Source organism: Microcebus murinus, chromosome 15 (genome assembly GCF_040939455.1).
Source record: "Microcebus murinus isolate Inina chromosome 15, M.murinus_Inina_mat1.0, whole genome shotgun sequence".
In the NCBI taxonomy this organism is placed as follows: domain Eukaryota; kingdom Metazoa; phylum Chordata; class Mammalia; order Primates; family Cheirogaleidae; genus Microcebus; species Microcebus murinus.
In genome coordinates, this window is record NC_134118.1 from 13224647 (window position 1) to 13245994 (window position 21348).

Sequence of the window (21348 nt, forward strand, 5' to 3'; positions counted from 1 at the left end):
TCTAATATTTATATGAAGAAGTTATAGATATGTAGGAGATTCTCATATGCAACAAGTTAAGAGAGGAGGTAAATTCTGAACTGAGAAAGACCCACTTCTCAGCTCCTAAGGCAGGAGGCTAACACATCACTAACTCCACAGTACACATCATGTTCATCTTTTAATTGCCATGCACCCAGCACCTTGTTCAGAACATACAACATGCATGTTCAACAGAACATGTATGTTCAACACATACATCTTGAACCACATAGAATTAAATAAAATGAATACGAAATACTAAATAAACGTTAAACCCATTGGTCTAAATTATGGCTCCTGACTCCTTCAGGGCCTTCTCATTTCCATAGGATGGAAAACAAATGTCCCGTGTTCCCCTGTAGACAGAGGCTGACACTTTGCTCACACTATTTCTTTCCTAATTGCTCAGTGATCTCCCTCATTTCAGTAGAGTTAATATTCACTGAACTCCTTTCAGGGTAAACAGGCTGTCTCTAAAGTCCCAACACGCTCTCTGCACCTCCGTGCCTGCTTCTTCCCCGGGCACCTGTTGGAGCAGCCTCCTCCAGCATCATACGATGCCATCTCGAGCCGTTGTTCTCAAACTGCAGCGCGCGAGTGCATCTCCCGGACAGCTTGAGACAGCACAGGTCGCTGGGCCCCACTCTCAGAGTTTCCGGATCAGGAGGCCTGGAGCCCGATAACTTCATGGTTAAGGGGCTCCCAGGTGATGCTGATCTCCTGGCCCAGGGACCACACTGTAGGACGCACTGACTTAGGATGCTTCACAATCCTGTGTGCATGTTTTGTTTTGTTTCTGGTTTTGTTTTTGAGACCGAGTCTCACTATGTTGCCTAGGCTAGATTGCCGTGGTGTCAGCCTAGCTCGCAGCAACCTCACACTCCTGGGCTCAAGCAATCCTCCTGCCTCAGTCTCCCTAGTAGCTGGGACTACAGCCATGCACCACCATGCCCAGCTAATTTTTTCTCTCTATATATATATATAAATATATATTTTTTTTTAGTTGTCCAGCTAATTTCTTTCTATTTTTTAGTAGAGATGGGGTCTCGCTCTTGCTCAGGCTGCTCTTGAACTCCTGAGCTCAAACGATCCGCCCACTTTGGCCTCCCAGAGTGCTAGGATTACAGGTGTGAGCCACCACACCCGGCCCCTGTGTGCATATTTGAATTCCCTGAGAAGCTTTAAAAAACAAATAAACACACACATCAGTGCCCGAGCTCTACCTTCCTATATTCTGACTTAATTGGTTAAGAATGTGGCCCAGCCATGGGTAGTTTTTTAAAGATAACACAGATTATTCTAATGTGCTACAGGATTGAGACCTGCTAGCTCAGAATCCGTGGGAAACAGCAGAGATCAGGAAAGTAGACAAAATGCTGTAGGAAGAGGACCAAGGATGGGCTTGAAGTTAGAACTTCAGGATGTTTTTGTTCCCACTAGTCTGATGAAACGTGGTGATGAAGAGTGGTGCTGACACCCTAATTTTGCCTCAGTCTCGGTCTTCTGCCTAACTTCTCACCAGACCACGTTAAACTTGCTGAAGACTCTGACAGAAATTTATTTAAAAATGCATTGTGCTCTTAGGGAGGATATTATTTTTTACCATAGGTACCCAGTAATTACAGCTGGCTATTGGAAAGGAGGGGAGAAAAACAAAGGCTAAATTTTAGTTTTTAAGGTTTGGAGAGAGGCTAATGGCAAAAGATAAAAACAAGATCTGTATTATATGCAATGGTAGAACTTTATTAAATTATCCATGGGCAATCATTCTTGCTGACATTGTTTTTCTACAGAGCTCCAGAAACTGCAGGCCTAGACCAACTTTGGGCATGTGGCGCATGGACGGAAGGGTAGATGGATAAATTAAGCTAAAGGTGACCAAGTCAGTCGTCAGTCATTTTAAAATGGTAGAACATGAGACATTTATTTTTTTTATCCCTGTTCTCCTTAGATTTTGGCGTCACATTGTTTTGCATTCATGTTGACTGGGGCTTCATGCTAAAATAGCCTTGTTGAAATAAGCATGTTCTTTGGTTAACTTCATTTACTATCTTCATTTCTGCTGTAACAACTCAGATACTCCTTCAGAGCAAAACCTTCCTGATTGCTGAGATGGGTTTTCTGTCCAGTAATCCTAACACCAAAAGTGTTCGCTATTTAGGCACTCAGCTTTCTTACCGCTTTGTTTCTTAGCAGGCTTGGTGCCTAGTAACGTACACAGCCCTGTCGTTCCTCTAAAACTGATTTCAACTCAATGCAGCCAGCGATGTGACAGTGTTTTGTCTGGTTCTTACCTCATAGTATCCTGTCTTAGCTAGAGAACCTCTCACACTGGGGCCACAACCTCCAGGAAATAAAGCCAAAAATAGTCTCTTAAGCATAACCTGTGTATCTATTTGAGGTAAGGGACCTTTGTCAAGTTACCAAAAATAGTATTTCATGCTTTTTACTATTTTTAAAAGGGACTTTCACATCTCATTCTCACTCGATCCTCCCAACTGTGCCACACAGCAGGTGGGCCAGATATCATTATGACCATTTGTCACACAGTAAAATTGGGCATGGAGAGTTAAAGTGATGTCATGTTCCCATGTGACTTTCTGGTTCGTGGTGGAGGCAGGCCAGGACGTGGGGCTCGAGGTCCAGTTCATTTCTCCCCCCCGGCTTTGCTTTCTCCTGTAGCCGGGCTGGTTGCTCATAGCTTGAGGGCAATGACAAAGTATTGACTGCAATTCCTAGAAAGAGTTGGGGGCACAGATCAATAATACTAAGAGTAGCTTGCTTAGTTTGCAGAGAGAAAAGGCAAAAGGCCATAGTGCTGAGAAATAAAAGCAGAACTTCTATCTAGCCTTCCCAGTGGGCCCATTTCTGTGGCAGGAACGCCCCTATATAAGCCCAAAATTCTCATCCATCCCCGTGGACACAACTCCATAAAGTATTAATCTATCTAATCACCAAAAAGCTATTAAGCCCCGCCTATGTGCCACTCCCTATACTCAGTATGAGGAACACAAAGATAAGTAAGATGTCATTTATGTCTACGAGGCATCCGTAGCCCACTGAGAAGGGCTTTGTGTGAACAGGTGCCGTCATTGTAATGGGTAAAGTCATTGTCAAGATGGGGCACTCCGCAGAGGGAGCTACTATTTCTGCCTGGTAGAATCAGAGGAGGTGTCTCAGCGCCCCTAACCCATGGATACCCTACAGCGAATGAGGGAATGAAGGTAAACGAGGTATTGGTTCCAATCTGCACTGACGTCACAGGGCATGGTATGGAGTGAGTTTGAGTGCCGTTCTCAGCGCAGCGGCAGCCTGTGGACAGCCGTTAGCAGAGGAGGAAAGCCATCTAGCTATGTCCTCACCTTCTCTCTCCTCCTCCTCCATCCATTCTCACCACCAAAATTCTAGGAAATCCGACGGAGACTGGGAATTAGAGGATCCCCTTTGCCCCACTGCAGAGAGAAAAGAGGCTGAGGTTAGAGAGGAGCACTGGCTTCTTCAGGGTCCCATGCTTGTTAAGCAGTAGACCAACCCAGGCTGGTCACTGGTACCCGTGGTTCTGTCCCCAAGCCACCCTGGGCTTTCATCACACCTGAGACCTGCTGAGGAGCAGGAACTAAGGATGTAATAGGAAGAGGTGAGACTTCTGAAAGCCTGGGGAGGAAAACAGTTCACAAGTAGCTAGAAGTCAGGTGTCACACGATAAAGGTTGAGTGAACTGAGGGCTCTTCAAAGGCCCTTGGGTTAGCCAAGTAAACCATCGGTGACCTTGTCAAGACCTGATTGGGTAGAGCAGGGTTTCTCAGCCTCGGGGCACTGTTCACAGCGTGGACTGCATGATTCTCTGTGGTGGTGGCTGTCCTGGGCATTGCAGGATGTTTAGCAGCAACCCTGGTCTCTACCCCTAGGTGCCAGTAGCATACACCCAATCGTGACAACCAAAAGTGGCTTCAAACTTAGCAAATGTACTCTGGGAGACAAAAGTCACCCCGGGTTGAGAACCAGTGCGGTAGAGTTGTGTGAACAAAAACCAGATCGTGATGAGTTATTGAAGCCTGGAGCTGGGACCTTCCTTGCAGGAGTTCTGGCAGCCAAGAGCAGACAGGTGGAGGTGTGAGCTGGACGAGGGGGTAGGGAGAGGGGGACAGTTTTGTGTGGTGGTGGTGTAGTGGTGGTTTTAATGTGTTGTATTTCTAATGGAAAACACATTCGTTTGCCGTAGGGACAGAACCAGCAAAGAGTGAAAGCTAAAGACAGGGGAAAGTCAAAATGCAGCATTCACAAACATGAGGTGTCTCCAGTTACCAGACTCTGCCAGGCTCTGCAGAGGTTATAGTGAACAAATGAGAAGTTCCTTGTTCAAAAATTATGGAAAATTTCAAAATGGCAGCAGAGCATTTAGCCCCAAGCACAGGGCCCTTCTCTGTGGAGGGAGGAGGGTCCACCTGCTCAGATCTTGTGCCCAGGAAGCCAGCCTGGTGGTGAGTGAGGTAGATGTGGCACACTGGGATACAGAAGACGCAGGAATGTCACCGCACACTGTAGCGCACTTTCAGCACAAGGTTAGTGAACAGAGCAAGCGATATTTAAGCTTAAAGCTGCAATGTTAGGGATTATCATCAGTTAAGCAGACCGGAAGGATGGGAAAGAATGTTATAGCTGTAAGGAAGGGCGTGCAGATCTGGCGGGAACCAAGGGGAGGCGGTTATGTGTAAAGCACAGGATGGGGGCGATTCTTGGCAAGTGGCCAGCTCATGGAGAATCTTCCAGAACATTGAGTGTTTTGATTCTTTCCTGTGGGCACGGAAAGGGCATGCTAAGTTTCAAGCAGGGAGTGGTGTGATCAGATTCACCTTTTAGAAAGACCACACCGTCTGGGCTGGAGGGGAACCAGAGTGGGATAGGCCGGAGGCTGGAGCACCCAGGAGAGATGCTGGTGGCCTGCTTTCCCAGGAGGTGGTGGGGTGGAATGGGAAATGGTTTGGATGTAGGACTTGGTGGTTGATTTGCCATCGAGGGTGAAGTTCAGAGAGGATGATTCCTAATCTTAAGGCTTGGGCGTCTCACTGGGGCAGGATACAAAACTACTTGGGAAAGATTAAATACAGGGGGAAAGAGATGAGTTCATTCATTTGGGACCCTTTAAGTTTGTCTGTAACTCCAGAATATGACTGGAGGTTTAGATTTTGGAATCATCAGCACACTGATGCTAACTGAAGTTATGGGCATTGATGATAACGCCCAAGGAGTGTGTGCGGCATTTGAACTGGTGGGATCTAGTTAAATAGTTACTAAATGAGCGCCTATTATATTCTCCATGCTCTCTTAGGGACTGGAGATGTAGTAACAACCAAAGCCAGACAGAAAAGGCCGGACGCAAATGCCCAGCCCTCATCAATCCACTCGCTCTCAGGGGATAGTTTCCAAAGGAGGTCGAGGGGGTAGAATTCCGTGCTTCTCCCTGTTCCCCTGACCCCACCACGCCCACCCCCACTTGCTCAGTCTCCCTTCTCAGGCACCGTTAGAAGACCCCATCTCCTGCTGCCGTGGGAGGGGGGACCTTGTTTTCTCTCATTCTCCACGAGGACCTTGCACTTCCTCCTTCCGGCTGTCTGAAAATGCAGTTGCCTCCCTCGGGTGCTGAAATGCAGAAAAACCAAAGTTAAGTCTGCTTTTCTTTGTCCTGAAACACAGCTTAAGAAATCCAGACTTCAAAATCAGAGCCCTCAAAACCATAAGCAGTTGTAAATGCTAATGGAAGCTGTGGCCTTGGTGTTCTGGAGCCGGGGGAAGGCTCATTAGCTCTGCGCAGCGGAACTAATCTTTGTGGGCCGCAAGGAGTCTGACCAGCAAAACCTACAAGGCTTCTGTCACTTCTCCGGGGAGACGCTGTGACACGCAGAAACAGTGCTCCTGCTCTGCATATATTTAAAGCATCTTGTGACTGCATTATCTACTAGTCTCCTGTTCCCAAGGTCAAAACCGAAGTGTCCTTTATTTTGGGCTTTCGTTATTGTCTTTTTTTCAGCCTTTTCATGCAAAAAGGAAAGCTCCAGTTTATTTGATTGTTTCTTACGGTCACTAGTATCGATAACATCATTCAGACTGGAAAAGGAGAGGTCCATTCTTAAATTTAAAGAGACTAGAAGGCTCACATATGGCCCTCGATGGCATGTAGCATTTGAACAGGAACCTGGTGATTTTCCAGTTCATGGTAAATGGGGAATCATCTAACCATGCTCTGTGGCAAAGAAGAAATCATTTCAGGCGTGGAGACAATTTTGCTGCTCACGGATATTTTATAAACTAGGGTCACATGTATAATAGAAAAGCTATTTAAAATCGCTTGAAAGTACATTAAACATTTAATTTGGGGTAATTCACTTTCTATAAAAGTTTAACTCCAAAAAATGTTGACTTTGCCACCTAGCAAAATGGTCCTATCTAGATAAATAGGAATTTTAAAAAATGCAATGTTAGTCTTAATCAGACACGATTACTTAAACCCTCTAGCAAGGTGGGGCAAAGGAGACACAACACATTCAGAGGGCATCTTAACCTTGATTCTTAAAGCTAGCAGCTCCTTGGGATTATTCAGTCACTTGACCAATCCGTTATGCTCCGCTCTGCAGCTTTCTATTAGCCAGTACTTAATAGGGGCACAAGATAATCATGAGGTGAACCATGCTTGGTAAAGATGGCAGGACGCCCTGGGGGTACCCCTAAGACTCTGATGACTCGATTTCTGAAGCTGGAGCTTTATCTCTTTGGTTTGTGAATTTGTGTCTTTTCAAAGACAGGTCTCCCAAGCATAGGAGTATTATTTTAAACCAATACAAGTCATCTTCAGTATAGTCCAACTGGAAAGAGTAAGCAAAAACTATCAGTTGGGAACCCCCTTATAATTCCAGTACTGAACGTTGCAAATCTACATGCCACCCTGTCTGCCCTGCTTCCCTCCAGTCCCAGTATTGAGCTGTCCCTCCTCCACTGGGAGAATAAGGCCATCTCTGTCCCTTGGGTCCTCAGCCCTCCTCCTGCCTTCTCAAGACTCCTGCACTAGCAGTGGAGTCTCCCTCCTTGTCATACAGCTTCTCCCCATCACCGCCACTTAGTCTGGGTTCTTTCCATTAAACATGCTCCGTCTTCTCCCACTAAAAAATAAAACCCACTAGACCCTCCTTCAACTCTGTCGCCCCCTTCCAAGCCAGGCTTCGTGGACGAGTCCTCCATATTCCTTATGTCCATTTCCCACTTCTGTTCTCAGTTCTTTCCAACCTGGCAGCTGTCTCCCAGCCCACCGAAGGAGTCCTAGGTGAGGACAGGAATAACCCCATGGTCCTAAACCCAGTGGGCACTTTTTCATCTGACCTCATCTGACCTTCCAGCAGTCCTTAGGACTCTTTGTGGACCACGCCCATCTCCTTACGGTTCACCTGAAGACTGGCACGGGAGATCAAAGGAAAACACACTTCTTTGGGAAACAAAGCACAGCAATTCGAGTACCCCAAATCAGGGCAGCCCTGAAGAGTGTCCCATAGGGGAAGTGCAGGAGAAGCTTTTTATAGGGGATTCTCACAAAAAGTCGTTTTCAGAGGCAGTTCGTTGGCTGGGCAGAAATCCTAAAGCACAAACCCGTTCTGATTGGTCAGTTAATGAGGGTACTCTCAGCTGAAAGTTGCTGAAGGCCCGCGATACTGACGTCAGTTGTTTATCTAAGCCTGTTGGACAGTCTGTGGTCTGACCTTTAGCAGGTGTGCGTGCAATCCTCTCGCAGTTTCCCCACGCCACTTTAGAATGCCTTAGCCTTAGATACTGCATTTTCTTTCACGTTACTTTGCTTCCATGATGTGACATTCTAGTTTTTATCCCGCCTCCAAGAACTGCCCGTCCTCTGACTCCTTGGCAGGTCCATCCTTCTTAATCCATGTATTAAATATTGGAATTCTGCAAGTTTCCATCCTAAGCCCGCTCCCCTTCTCATTCTCTACTCTCTCCATACTTGTGGCTTCATATATCTAAATTGCAGACTAGTCTCAAATGTATAGGACGGGCTTAGACCTCCCCTCTCCACTGAGCTAAATATATCCATCTGCCCACTTAACAACCTCATTTTGAAGTCTCAGAAGCATTCTGACTCAATAGAGTCAAACTCATGGTTTGTTTCCACTCTTACTTCCCCCAAATACCCTGCTTCTCTTGTCCCTGCCTCAATGAATGGCATCCCTGTCCATCCAGTTGCATAAGGTGGGAAACCTAAGAGATGTGTATCTTCTCCACCTGCTTCTTCCTCTCCACCCACATATGCTATCTCCATGGTCTGTCTGCTTGACGTCCCCAGAGCTTGCACATCTGCCACCCCAGCCTTGTCCAAGCCACCACCATCTCCAGGGGTGCCGGCCCCCCAAAGCCTCTGCCTCAGATCGCCCCTCGCCTCCCCCAACCCATTCTCCTTACAACAACCAGTGTGATCTTTTGCTGTTGTAAGTCTGATCGTGTTCATATGCTTCTCCTTTCCCCCATCCTAAAACTTAAACTCTTTTTCAGTGGCTTCCCAATACTCCTAGTAGGAAAAGATCAAAGTCCCGAAGGCAGCTTATGACCCACAGGGTCTGGCCCCTGTCTCCCTTCCCACCATCCTTCTCCCCTTGCCCTCTCTGTCTGCCCAGAGGGAGCCGCCGTCTTCTTCCATCCTTCAGCTCTGGGCACAGTGTCACTTCCTCCGGGAAGCCCTTCCTGACCTCCTGATTTGACCAGATCCCAGGATCCATGCACCAAGTGCCTCGCCGTGGAAGCTCTTCCTGTGGCTACATTTTATACTTAATTCTGTGACTGTTGATTAATGACCACCACCCCCAACCCCCTTCCAGTCTTCTCAGTTCCAGAAGGGCAGGGGCTAGATCTGGTCTTGTTCATTGCTATACCCAGGTGCCTAACACAGAGCCTGGCACAGAGCTGGCACTCAGTAAGTAATCCGTCAGTGAATGAATGAGTTTACATTTGAATATGGCTGAGTCTGTCGCACCCATTTCTAAGAACACATTTTGACAGGAATGAGATAGAGCAAGAGCAATGACATAACTCCAGGGACTCGAGAGAAGAGGGGTCTGAAGAGCGGCATCAAGACAGAACCACAAACCCTTTATGTCCTTCACAATTTTGCCTAGTGCCCGGCCAGCCCCACTTCCACGTATCTGCTGAACGGTTTTTGCCTGACTCCATTCTTGATGGCCCACTGAGATGCCACGAGAACCTATGGTGCCTTCTAAATTGGCAGTGAAAGTCTCAGTCATGTCAAACTGTCTAAAGGCATTCAGACTCAAAAGAAGCGTGACCTCTGAGCATGCTGAGCAGAGCTGGCGGAGTCGGATCCAGTGCACTAGGCATCAGTTTGCAACTTCTGACTAGTATCGCGGTTGTGAGAAACAACATACTGACCTCCCCGAAAGATATCCACATCCTCATCCCCCAATCTGTTAATATGAATACATGACCTCACATGACTAAAGGGACTTTGCAGCAATGATTAAGGACCTTGAGATAAACATGAAACGAACTGACATACATAGAGTGCTTAGATCCATGCCCGAACACCATAGGCATTAAATCAGCAGGATCCAATACATTAATCAAGGCAAGTAGGTTCAGAATGGGGCCGGGACTAGAACCCACATCTCCTAACTCCTACACGATTTAGTGCGTTGTCATTGCAATGCCATTTTCCTACCAACTATCATTTTCATAGTCAAAACAACCAGTTATAATACCCTTCTGGAGGGCTTAGCTACATTTTATGGCTATGGTTAGTGTTGATGTCCTCAGACTCTTTTGAGAGAAATGAAACATAGAGCTCATTTTGAGATCATGTGCGGTTTGACTATAAGGCAGCCTAGTTAACACGAGAATTTTCTCTGGTTAGACTTCAGTCACTCCTGGTTTTGCCCCCTCCAACTATGACGCGTAAGAAAACCAAAAAGGCCAGCACAGAGCCAGGCAGCGTGTCTGGTGACAGAATCCGTGGGCTGCGTAGCCAAAGGCAGTGAGTGAACGTTCTGCAGACACCTGGCAGGAGACTCCAAAGCATTGTCCTGGCCTCCGAGACAAATTTACAGAGTTTCCGCTCAAATTTACAGAGTTTCTCCAAAACTCTAGCTTGCTGTAAAGCCTGGGTGTTATAACCAGCCCATAAAGGAGGCTGTGCCCCCTGTTAGACAAGAAGCAATTTTTCTTAGGGAACACAGACTGACAGGTGAGAAAAGGCTGCTAAGAAGATCATTCAAAGCGGAGTCGGGGAGCCACATTCCAGACCCAGGACACCAGCTTGCTCAGTTGTATAATCACCGCTCTCCTCCTGCGGGGTGAAAATGCTATTTTAGAAAGGACTTAAAGACAACTACGTCCAAATTTAGACCCTCTAATGGTTTGGATTTCCAAACACACAGCTGGTGCATGTCAGTGGGGATAAAGAACCCCTTCGTGGGACCATACAGGAGGGAACGGTAGAGTCTTCTCTCCTCTCACCCTCAATGTGGAGCACTTCTGTGACCAGATTGGCGGGCGCTGTCCCCATGCGCCAAGCAGCTCTCCAGCAGACTTGAACTGGGTGTCTGTCCTATAACAATTCAATCCTGACACTTTCCGCCTGGATAGTGTCAGGTCTCACAGGTTAAGGGCTCAGTCCCACAAGACTGCCCCCCACCAGGCGCCAGTCCTAAGTAGTAGGTTCTCACCTGTACTTCTGACCAACCAGCTATAAATTGGGGTTTCCACAACCCCCTCCTTGGGTTTGATTGATTTGCTAGAGCAGCTCGCAGAACTCAGGGAAACTGTGTTTACCAGTTTATTATAAGGACATTACAAATGGTTACAGATGAAGAGATGGACAGGGCACGGTATGGGGTGGGGAAGAAGCTTCCATGCCCTCTGGGTGCCCACCCTCCCAGCGCTGCCTGTGTTCAGCAACCTGGAAGCACCTCAGCTCTTGTGGTTCAAGAATGTTCATAGAGCTTCCCTTCCAGCCCCCCACGCACCACCTTCCCACGCACCACCCTCCCACGTGAAAGCCACGGCCCTCTAGCCACTTGGTCTTTCAGGTGACCCGCCTGTCCTGTGTTCCCTCATTAGCATAAACTCAGGTGAGACGCAAAGGGACTCATTCTGGATAACAAGGGACACTCCTGCCACTCAAGAAATTCCAAGGATTTTAGGTGCTCTGTGATAGGAACTGACAACAAAGACCAAATATATTTCACTTCATATTACAGGGATGTTTTGAAGGCAAAAAAGGAATGATAAATGTGAAAATGTTCCTATTAATGTAAACTTAAAAATACCTTGGAATATAATTTTCCAACATTTCAGGGTGCTATAGATTTTTGTAGACAGGTATCTGGCCAAAACTCCTTTCTCTGGCATCGAAGCCCATTCCCTATGTATAGGACGTGTGGGGGTGTTTTAAACAGGAGTGTCACAGAAGCAGCTGTTTTCTGACCCAGGGCAATAAAGAGAAAGACAAATGACAACAAGCCTTGGATTTGAAAACAGTCCCTCAGTATCCTGGGAGATTGGTTCCGGGCCCCGCTGGGATACCAAAACCCAAGGATGCACAAATCCCTGATATAAAATGGGGTCGCATTTGCACATCACCTACACACATCTCCTGTATACTTTAAATCATCTCTAGATTACTTATAACACCTAGTACAATGTAAATGCTATGGAAATAGCTGTTAGACTATATTTTGAAATTTGTATTATTTTTATTGTTGTATTGGGTTTTTAAAAAATATTTTCCATCCACCATTGATTGAACGCGTGAACATGGAACCCACAGATACAGAGGGCAGATGGTAGTTATCTTTGGAGGCATCGTGAACTTTATTTTCACTCTAAGATCTCTCTTCAGATCCCATGATGTAAATATCTTGCCCACCATAGACCCCAGTTTCTGATACTCAGGAAGGGACTGCAGGGTCCACAGCTGGGGGGCTCTCTCTGTCTCCCCTTAGGTCCCAGTCTCACACACAGCTCATCACAGTAGGTGAATCGCAAGGCTGTTAAGTAATTACCAAGAACCTCGAAAGTACACGTCTCTGGCCATGCTCGGGCCGCTGAGCTCTTGTGGATTCTTCCTGGAACTTTGTATGCTCTCCTCTCCCGGGATGCCACCCCGTTCTCCGGCTCCCTGGGTCACTAGGTGCCACCCATTGTCTGGCTCCGCCTCCCCACATTGCATCATTGTAGACTCACACCCTGGCTGTGATGTTTCACCTGCCGAGGCCACATGACACACCCGGCGACAGGAGTGTCACTCCTGTGGCTGTGCAGTCGTCATTCCTTGTCTAATGAGGCTGTGGTGGTGAGGGTGGGAGCCAGAAGAAGAGCAGCTATTGTTCCTTGGGCAGACATGCTCTCTCCCATCTCCCCGGGGCCATGGGCCTCTTTATGTTCTCACTGGGTCTGCAGAGAAGTGACGAGAAGCAAGCTTTAGCCTCCAGGGAGGGAGAGAAAGGCGAGAGGCCACGGTCCCCAAGTTGAGAGGCCACAAGGAAAGAAAGGGACTTCTGTGAAGAGAAGAGTGGCCTCTAAGTTGCAGGCCGCTTGCCCGGGGGCACCGGCGGAGTGGGGCTGGGGAGGGGCAGTGCAGGGAGGAAGGCGTGGAGGGGGGTGAGCCCGGCCTGGCATGACGCATGCACGTGCCTTTCCTGGGCTTGAAATTGAGGAACTGCGGAGGCGGCGGTGGCCGGAGTCAGTCTTTCAGAGCACAGGATGGAACAAGAACTCCAGCCACTGACTCTGTCTCTTGTACCTCCAAGGGCCGATGAGATTAATGACCCAAGGAGGGTATGATATGGTCCAAAAACTTTTCCTGGATTTTTTCCGTAGGCGGCTGAGCCAGAGGCCAACTGCAGAGGAACTGGAACAGAGGAACATTTTGAAACGTAAGTGACTGAGCCCAGGGCAATCGCTGGTGGTTTGTGGCGGCTTTTGTTATTATTTAATTGCGGGCCACAAGCTTTCTCCTTTGTGCCTGCGTGGAAACAACCGGGAACCTCTCTGATGGTGGAGGCTTCATCTTTGTGTGTTAGAGCCGCAAAGGCGACCTCCCCGTGGAGAAGGCAAATTGTATTCTACTTCGCTCCTTAGAGGCTCACAGACGGCAAAGCAGAACCTTCCCTTTAGTGAGTTGTAAAGTCAGAGAGAAGCTGAAAAATTAGAGTCAGAGAGCTTACTAGTTAATGATTTTGAGGTCAGGGTCACCCTTCAGCCAAAATTGGCTTAAAAACGGCAAATACGACAGGGATGGCTAAAACAAGGGAAATGGCCATTTGGAAGCTGGGACTAGGAAGCGTGGCCCTGCACCGCAGCTGGCTGCTGTTGATAAAAACCCGACATCCCTTTGAACATGAAATTGAAAGTGTGAGAAAGCATTTCCAAGTGAAAGTGCTTCGTGTCTGAGTCTCGGGATTCCCACCGCCGGCCGGTGGCACTGCCTGAGGAGGCCCCGTTCAGGAGAACTGGCTGCCACTGATGCCGTGACGGGAGAGGCAAGTGGGCCCTTGTTCAGTTCAGGACGCGGAGATATTTAAATATGTATAGAGAATCCACTTGATGCCAGGGAAACAAGAATACAAAATACTAAAAGAAAACAAGTGTTTCGTGGACACCAGTATGCCTCATTCCGACGGTAGGTGTTAAATAATTTAAAAATCAGGCCACTCTGCTCACATCCACTCCATCATTGCTGCCATGCTCACCAGTGCTTTTTTTTTTCAAGATAGTCAACAAATAATATTTTTAGTTTAATGTGTGATCCTTTCTCCCCCACCCCACACCTGTGCTTCTGACTTCTCTCCAGAAAAGAGAAATATAGACTAAGCAGATCTTCTAGAAATGCTATGTTGTGCACACACACCCCAGGCAATCATGCGAAACCTTGGTTTGCGTAGCTGGGCGTTTCCACTTAAACCAAACTAAAATGATTTTACCCCCTGACCGTGCTTGCCACCATCCTGTGACTTGGTTGGCACTGCGAGGTGTGCAGAGGGAGAGTGTGGACTCGAGCTGTGCTGGGTGGCCTGTCGCCACAGCCCCTGTGGGGTGCCCGGCTGCTTGCTTTGCCCTGAGCACCGTCCTGCCTCCACTGCGACAGCCACCGCCTCCCCAGAGCCCAGTGGAAGGTGTTTTCAGGATCGGCCCTCCTCAGGCTCGAGCGTGCCTCACGCATCTCCTACTTCTCTAGGAATATGTGTGTGTGTGTGTGTTTTCTAACCAAAGGGTCCCCTTAAAAGTTTCCAAGCTTAATATTCCATATAATGAAATGAGAGCTTTTTCAGGGGATTTGCATGGTCAGGGAAGCATTTGGCCTGTCTGAGGGCTCCCTGTCTGCCCCAGTTTAATACCTAAGCCTCCATTGCTAGAGAGAAAGAAAAACAGAAAGGTGAATCTTTATTCTAAAATCAGAAGTCAGGTAAACATGCTTCCTTCTCTCTTCACCTCAGCCCACATGCATCACCCCACATGCATCTCCCCCCATGCATCACCCCATGTGCATCACCCCACATGCATCTTCCCACATGCATCACCTCACATGCATCACCCCACATGCATCACCCTACATGCATCACCCCACGTGCATCACCCACATGCATCACCCCACGTGCATCACCCCACATGCATCACCCCACGTGCATCACCCCACATGCATCACCCCACCTGCATCACCCCACATGCATCTCCCCACGTGCATCACCCCATGTGCATCACCCCACGTGCATCTTCCCACGTGCATCACCCCACATGCATCTCCCCACGTGCATCACCCCACGTGCATCACCCCACATGCATCACCCCATGTGCATCACCCCACGTGCATCTCCCCACATGCATCACCCCATGTGCATCACCCCACATGCATCTTCCTACATGCATCACCCCACATGCATCACCCCAAATGCATCATTCCACATGCATCTCCCCACATGCATCACCCCACATGCATCTCCCCACATGCATCACCCCACATGCATCTCCCCACATGCATCACCCCACATGCATCTCCCCACATACATCACCCCATGTGCATCACCCCACATGCATCTTCCCACATGCATCTCCCCACATGCATCACCCCACATGCATCACCCCACATGCATCACCCCACATGCATCTCCCCACATGCATCACCCCACATGCGTCTCCCCACATGCATCACCCCATGTGCATCACCCCACATGCATCACCCCACATGCATCACCCCACATGCATCACCCCACATGCATCACCCTACATGCATCACCCCACATGCATCTTCCCACATGCATCACCCCACATGCATCACCCACATCCACCTCCCCACATGCATCTCCCCACATGCATCTCCCCACATGCATCTCCCCACATGCATCACCCACATGCATCACCCCACGTGCATCACCCCACATGCATCTCCCCACATGCATCACCCCACATGCATCTCCCCACATGCATCACCCCACATGCATCTCCCCACATACATCACCCCATGTGCATCACCCCACATGCATCACCCCACATGCATCTTCCCACATGCATCACCCCATGTGCATCACCCCACATGCATCACCCCACATGCATCACCCTACATGCATCACCCCACATGCATCACCCCACATGCATCTTCCCACATGCATCACCCTACATGCATCACCCACGTTCACCTCCCCACATGCATCTCCCCACATGCATCTCCCCACATGCATCACCCCACATCCACCTCCCCACATGCATCTCCCCACATGCATCACCCCATGTGCACAGCTAAGGTGCATCACCCACATGCATCACCCCACATGCATCACCCCATATACATCACCCCACATGCATCACCCCACATGCATCTCCTCACGTGCATCACCCCACATGCATCTTCCCACATGCATCTCCCCACATCCATCACCCTACATGCATCACCCCACATGCATCTTCCCACATGCATCTCCCCACATCCATCACCCTACATGCATCACCCCACATGCATCATCCCACATGCATCATTCCACATGCATCACCCCATGTGCATCACCCCATATGCATCACCCACATGCACAGCTAAGGTGCATCAGTGGTCCTCTGAGGGCAGTTTACTCTCTGGATGCTACTATACTTGTGGGCTCCGGCTGAGGCCTAAACCTCTGGAGGATTATTCAGGTTTCAGAAAATAGTGCATATCTCAAACAGCATGGGTCAGGTTTCTGGAAAGAGGCCTAAAATCCCCCAGCTAACTTCTGGCTTCCTGAAGGCTGCAGCTCCCATCCCTAGTTTGCCCAGATCCCCTGGAGATTTCAAGCAGATCCCTGTGCCTGGTTTTTACTGACATTTAAGCCTGAGGGCTTAGATTCAGGAGGCCAAAAGGAGGTTATAAAAGATTGTTTCCAGGTGGAGTATGGTGGCCCACGCCTGTAATCCTAGCACTCTGGGAGCTTGAGTCAGGAGTTTAAGACCAGCCTGAGCAAGAGCAAGACCCCGTCTCTACAAAAAATAGAAAAATTAGCTGGACGTGGTGGTGCACCTGTAGTCCCAGATTCTGGAGAGGCTAAGGCAGGAGGATGGCTTGAGCCTAGGAGTTTGAGGTTGCTGTGAGCTACAATGATGTCCCTGAACTCTAGCCAGGGCCACAGAGCAAGACTCTGCCCCCCCCCCCAAAAAAAAAGAAGGGAGAAAAAGGTTGTTTCCATGGTTTTCTTTTATTCGATTCCCTCTTCCTTCTTGTCCTGGTCAAATCATTGCAAACTAAAGGGCTGTTTGACTGAATTCAAACAGGTTGATCGTTTCATAGTTTGAAAACTTTTGAGAAATGAACTTGTTATTCCCATAGGTACTTATTTTTCCCTGTATTCTGGAACTGTTCTCCTGAATGTTTTCTTTTTGCCTTTTTTTAAATTTAATCTATTTTGATTGTTAAACAAGAAATACCTAGTGATGTAAGAAAACATCTTCAAATAATTTGTTCTAAAACCTATTTTCTGGGATTTATTTATTTATTTTTCTTTAATTCAGGATATTATGGGGGTACAAACATTTTGGTTACATAAAACGCATTTGCCTCACCCATGCCAGGGGTACAAGTGTGCCCTTCCCCCATACAGTGTGCCCCTTTTCCATTAGCTGTGGGTTTACCCCCCCTTCACCCCCCACCCCCGTCTGGGCTTTGAATCATGTGAGGAACCCCTCAGTCTGGGGGTCACAGCTCAGCAGTGGAGCTTTGAGAGTCCAGGTTTGGGCTCCAGCCCCGCCCTGCCTGACCCTGTGCACGTCTGAGCACATAATGAACACACTCTGATGGTGGCAGCTGGACTGATGACATCATGGGCCTTTCCTGTCCTCTCTTTGCAGTTGCCGTATAGGGTTGTCTTGGTACCCTCTGCCTGAGAATTCATGACACTGGGTTTGTAAATAGCTTTGAACTAGAGGTATAGATTCCATAGCTAGTAGCTTGTGGCCGCCCCTCAGAGAAACCCAAGAAATGCACACAGGGTATGAAGGCTCCATGCCTCATGCTTGTCAGCTGTGTCACAGAATGCCTACCTTCGTGGTTCAGGGTCAGGAGTCTGAAGCCAGTCACCTGTCACGAGAAGGAGCACCGGCCCCAAAATGTGACAGCAGGAAAAGGCAGCTGGAGGGTGTGACTAGTCACTTAACTCCCCTGGGTTTTCACATCCTGGTTTGTAAACCCAGAGTGGTAGACTAGGAGGTCTCTAAGGCTGCTCGTGGCCCTAATATTCTATGCTTCTGTAACTCTTAACCAAGTGCCCTCTGGCTGCCTCCCGGGCATACACGTCCAGCCTGCCCTTCCTGCCCTGCTTTCTCCCACCTGCAAATGTCGCTGATGGGGGAGGGAGGGGCTCCCTTCTTCCAGTTCTTGCTGTCTGCCTCCCGATTTATTCACTAATAGATTGATTCTCACTAAATATTAATGGCTGACTAGTGTAATAGGTTTTATCCCAGAGAGATTTACATTTTTACAGATGTCGCTGTCTGGGGTCTCCCTTCTTCCGGGTCTTGTTGTCTGCCTCCCAATTTATCTCAGAGAGATTAATTCATACTTAATTGTTAATGGCTGACTAGTTCAATGGATTTTTATCCAAGAGAAATTTGCATTTTTAAAGAAAACCCCGGGGGGCGGAGAGCTAAGATTTCTAAATCCAGAGGAAGGCACTGTCACAGTGGAGGGTTCAGGCACCAGGGACGGAGCAGGCGAGACCATCCTGCAGCAGGACACAGGCGTCTTTTGTTGAGAGGTGTTGTCACCCTAAGCCTGGGTTGGCTGTGGCTGTGGTTGCTGCCCTCAGGGCTGGCAAGGAGGGGAGGGGGTGACAGTTTGTCAGGCAGTCCCCACCCCATTGCTATGCACAGGCGTTTGCCTCTTTTAAAGACCTGTCCCATACTGAGACAATCAGGGGCCACCACTGAATTGCAGGGGTACATCAATACAACAAATAAGTTATCGAAATGTAACTTAACAAGTGTCATTTTAAAAGGAGAGAATAAGCCCCCTGGGCAGTCTTAATGTACCCTATGCCAAAATCAACCTGCAGTTTCCTTTTACTAATGCCATTTGAAATTCAACAGATGGAATCACAGGCCTTCTTTGACACTAGTTGACTTTCACGATTTTTTTTTTTAAGTCCATCAATCCTATGCCAGTGTCTGTGTTTCCACAGATATCAAGGAATCCTTCCAGGGACCAGAAAGGACATGGTCTACCCAGAGTCATTCTGTTAGCTTAAAAGGAGAGTTAAGCCCAAATTCTCTGCCCTTCACACCTCTGTTCTCTTACCTACGGCTCTTTAACAATCTGATGAGTAAGTCACCCACACACTAAGCCAAGAACATTTAGGCTCTGAAGTCTACTCTCCTAAGACACTCCCTAAAAGACTAAATGCAGACAATTGTACCCCACGCGCTGGGCTCACACGTGGTCTATGGACTTCTTGGAAGATTCAAAGAATTCATGGAATCAGGGCTTGTGAAAGGTGAGCGTTTTGCAATTCCTCTCAGTGTGGCCAGCCTTGGGCTGGTTCCTGCAGCAGGTGGGGTCCGGTGTCAGATTCTACCCTGCAGCACATCAGACAGAGGGTCGCATCACAATGAGCCCCTTTCAGTGTCTGGGGAGGCTCAAAGGGGAGTGAGTGAACCCCAAGTCTTATCCATAGAAAACTTGGATACACTCCCCCCTTTTAAAACCCACCGTCTTGCCTTGTGGCCACATTTCTCAGCCCAGCATCTCTGCCTGGAGACTCGAAACCCCAGGTGGCATAAAGAAAATAAGACGGCAAGGTCAGCCTGCTCACCGGTGACTTGAAACGCTGCAGGGAGTTTGGAAAGCATGCCCACGTGCAGAAGGGTGGCTGGGGAAGGGGACAGGAGTTCCCTCTTCCCCTTTCCAAACTGAGGTGCTTGGCCTGGAGCTTTCCAAGCTTCAGAGAATGCACCTGTATACAACAAACACTGTTGGCCGAAATCAAAAGCATCTTAAATATGTCTTTCAGCTCGGAATGAACAAGAGGAACAAGAGGAGAAGAGAGAGATCAAGAGGAGGCTAACCCGAAAGGTGAGATGGTTCTCCACGCAAGAGCGGGCAGGAGGGGTGGGCTACCTGCCACTCCTTGGCCCTCTTCTGGCCTCGGTGGCCTCACAGCTGCCTGGCCCGGGGGTGCCACACCTTGGGTGTCAGAAGGCACAGCTCTCTTACTGCACAAAACTTCTCTAGGGGACAGTGACCAGTCCATCTTCATGACTCTCACTCCCTTTGGCTGGTGACATTGTTGTTGCTTGATTTTTTTGACACTCACCTTGATTTTTTTGATTTGATTTTTTTTGACACTCACTCACCCCTAAACAACTTGATGGCCATTGCATTATATTTTCAATTACACTAAATATTTTGTTTAAAAAAAAAAAAATTCGCTACAACTACCAAGCAGTCAGAAACTCATTATCAAAATTGATAGTTCAAATATAACACAACTATTCATTGTGCCCCTTGATCCTGTTCTTTATTAATTAAGAACTGTTCAACTTTGTTATGCTAAATCCCATTGGAATTACTGAATTAGGAAAAAGCCAAAAGTACTGGTAAATTTAATGAAGATGTTTGAAAAGCACATAGATAAAAGTCATAAAGCTAGAATTTTTATATATTTTTAACCCCCAAAATGGATGGTTCAGCAATGCAATATAGACCCACATGCATCTCATTCTACGTGAGTGACCTCTTTAATAATAAACTCATAATCGAGGCTATTCTTGGATGATGTTGAAAAGTTTAATTAATTGATGACACACAAGATAAAATACCATCTCCTGTCTAAGTCAAAGTGTTTTTAATCAGCCTCCTACAGTGACCATCTTGAAAGAAAGATACTCAAATCATAGAGACAGTTAAGAGACCCATTAGAATTAATTTTTAAAAGGTTTATTAATGGATTTTTCTCCCTAGAAATATTACACACACAAAAAAAAGAAATTCAGAGATCCTGAAATATCATACCGATTATTAGGTGATGATTTGTATTTCTCAACACTTTCTCTCCCTAAGAGCATCCCAAACACCTGGTGACAAGCCAAATGCCAACCCAATTAAAAGGAGTAAGATAAACAAGTACCTGACAGTCAGGTGACTGGCTGTCATCACCCTCAGTGACCTCACAGGCCAGTTGCTCTTATCCCAAGCATGGTCTGAGCCTTGACATCCTTAAGCCCACCTAGTTTTGGATGCAGGGTGCATTTCTTCCCGAGACTGGGTAGTGAGAAGGGTGGGGGAGGTGCATGTGCTTGTTGTGATTGTGTCCTTGAAGTGACTGGGATATGAAAAAGACACTGAGATAGTCCCAGGCACTTAGGAGGCTGAGGCAGGAGGATCTCTTGAGCCCAGGAATTTGAGGTTGCAATGAGCTATGATGATGCCACTGCACTCCAGCCTGGGTAACATGGTGAGACTCTTGTCTCTAAGAAAGAATTTTTTTTAATTAGAAAAAAAGAAAGAAAAAGACACTGGCAATAACCCCTCATTTCTCATACAGGAGGTCTAGACAGTCATAAAAAAAAAAATGTTTAAATCGGATTTTCGTCAAGTTCTTTAGAGTAGGTTGCAAGAACCCCAAAATTGTCTAAAACTTTAAGGTTGCTTGCCAAAAGGTAGTCATAGAAAAATGCTTAGACATTTATTTAATTCTTATCTCTCTAAAAAATTTATATGATTTTGCAGAGAAAACTTTGACTGATTGCATCATTTGGCAGTGGGCGAGGGAAGAGGGTTTCTTCCTACACCACATTCTCCCTAGGGTG

At 47.6% G+C, this 21348-nt stretch overlaps 1 protein-coding gene across 8 annotated transcripts in view; it reads left to right on the plus strand.

Annotated features, from left to right (window-relative positions):
- PHACTR1 (phosphatase and actin regulator 1) overlaps positions 1 to 21348 on the plus strand; it is a 508037-nt gene that overhangs the window by 480530 nt on the left and 6159 nt on the right. For all 8 annotated transcript variants that reach the window (XM_012753501.2, XM_012753502.3, XM_012753505.2 and 5 more), the window contains 2 exons: positions 12907 to 12962; positions 19551 to 19612. In XM_012753501.2, coding sequence (XP_012608955.1) covers positions 12907 to 12962; positions 19551 to 19612 — 118 coding nt within the window. The remainder of the gene's footprint in view (positions 1 to 12906; positions 12963 to 19550; positions 19613 to 21348) is intronic.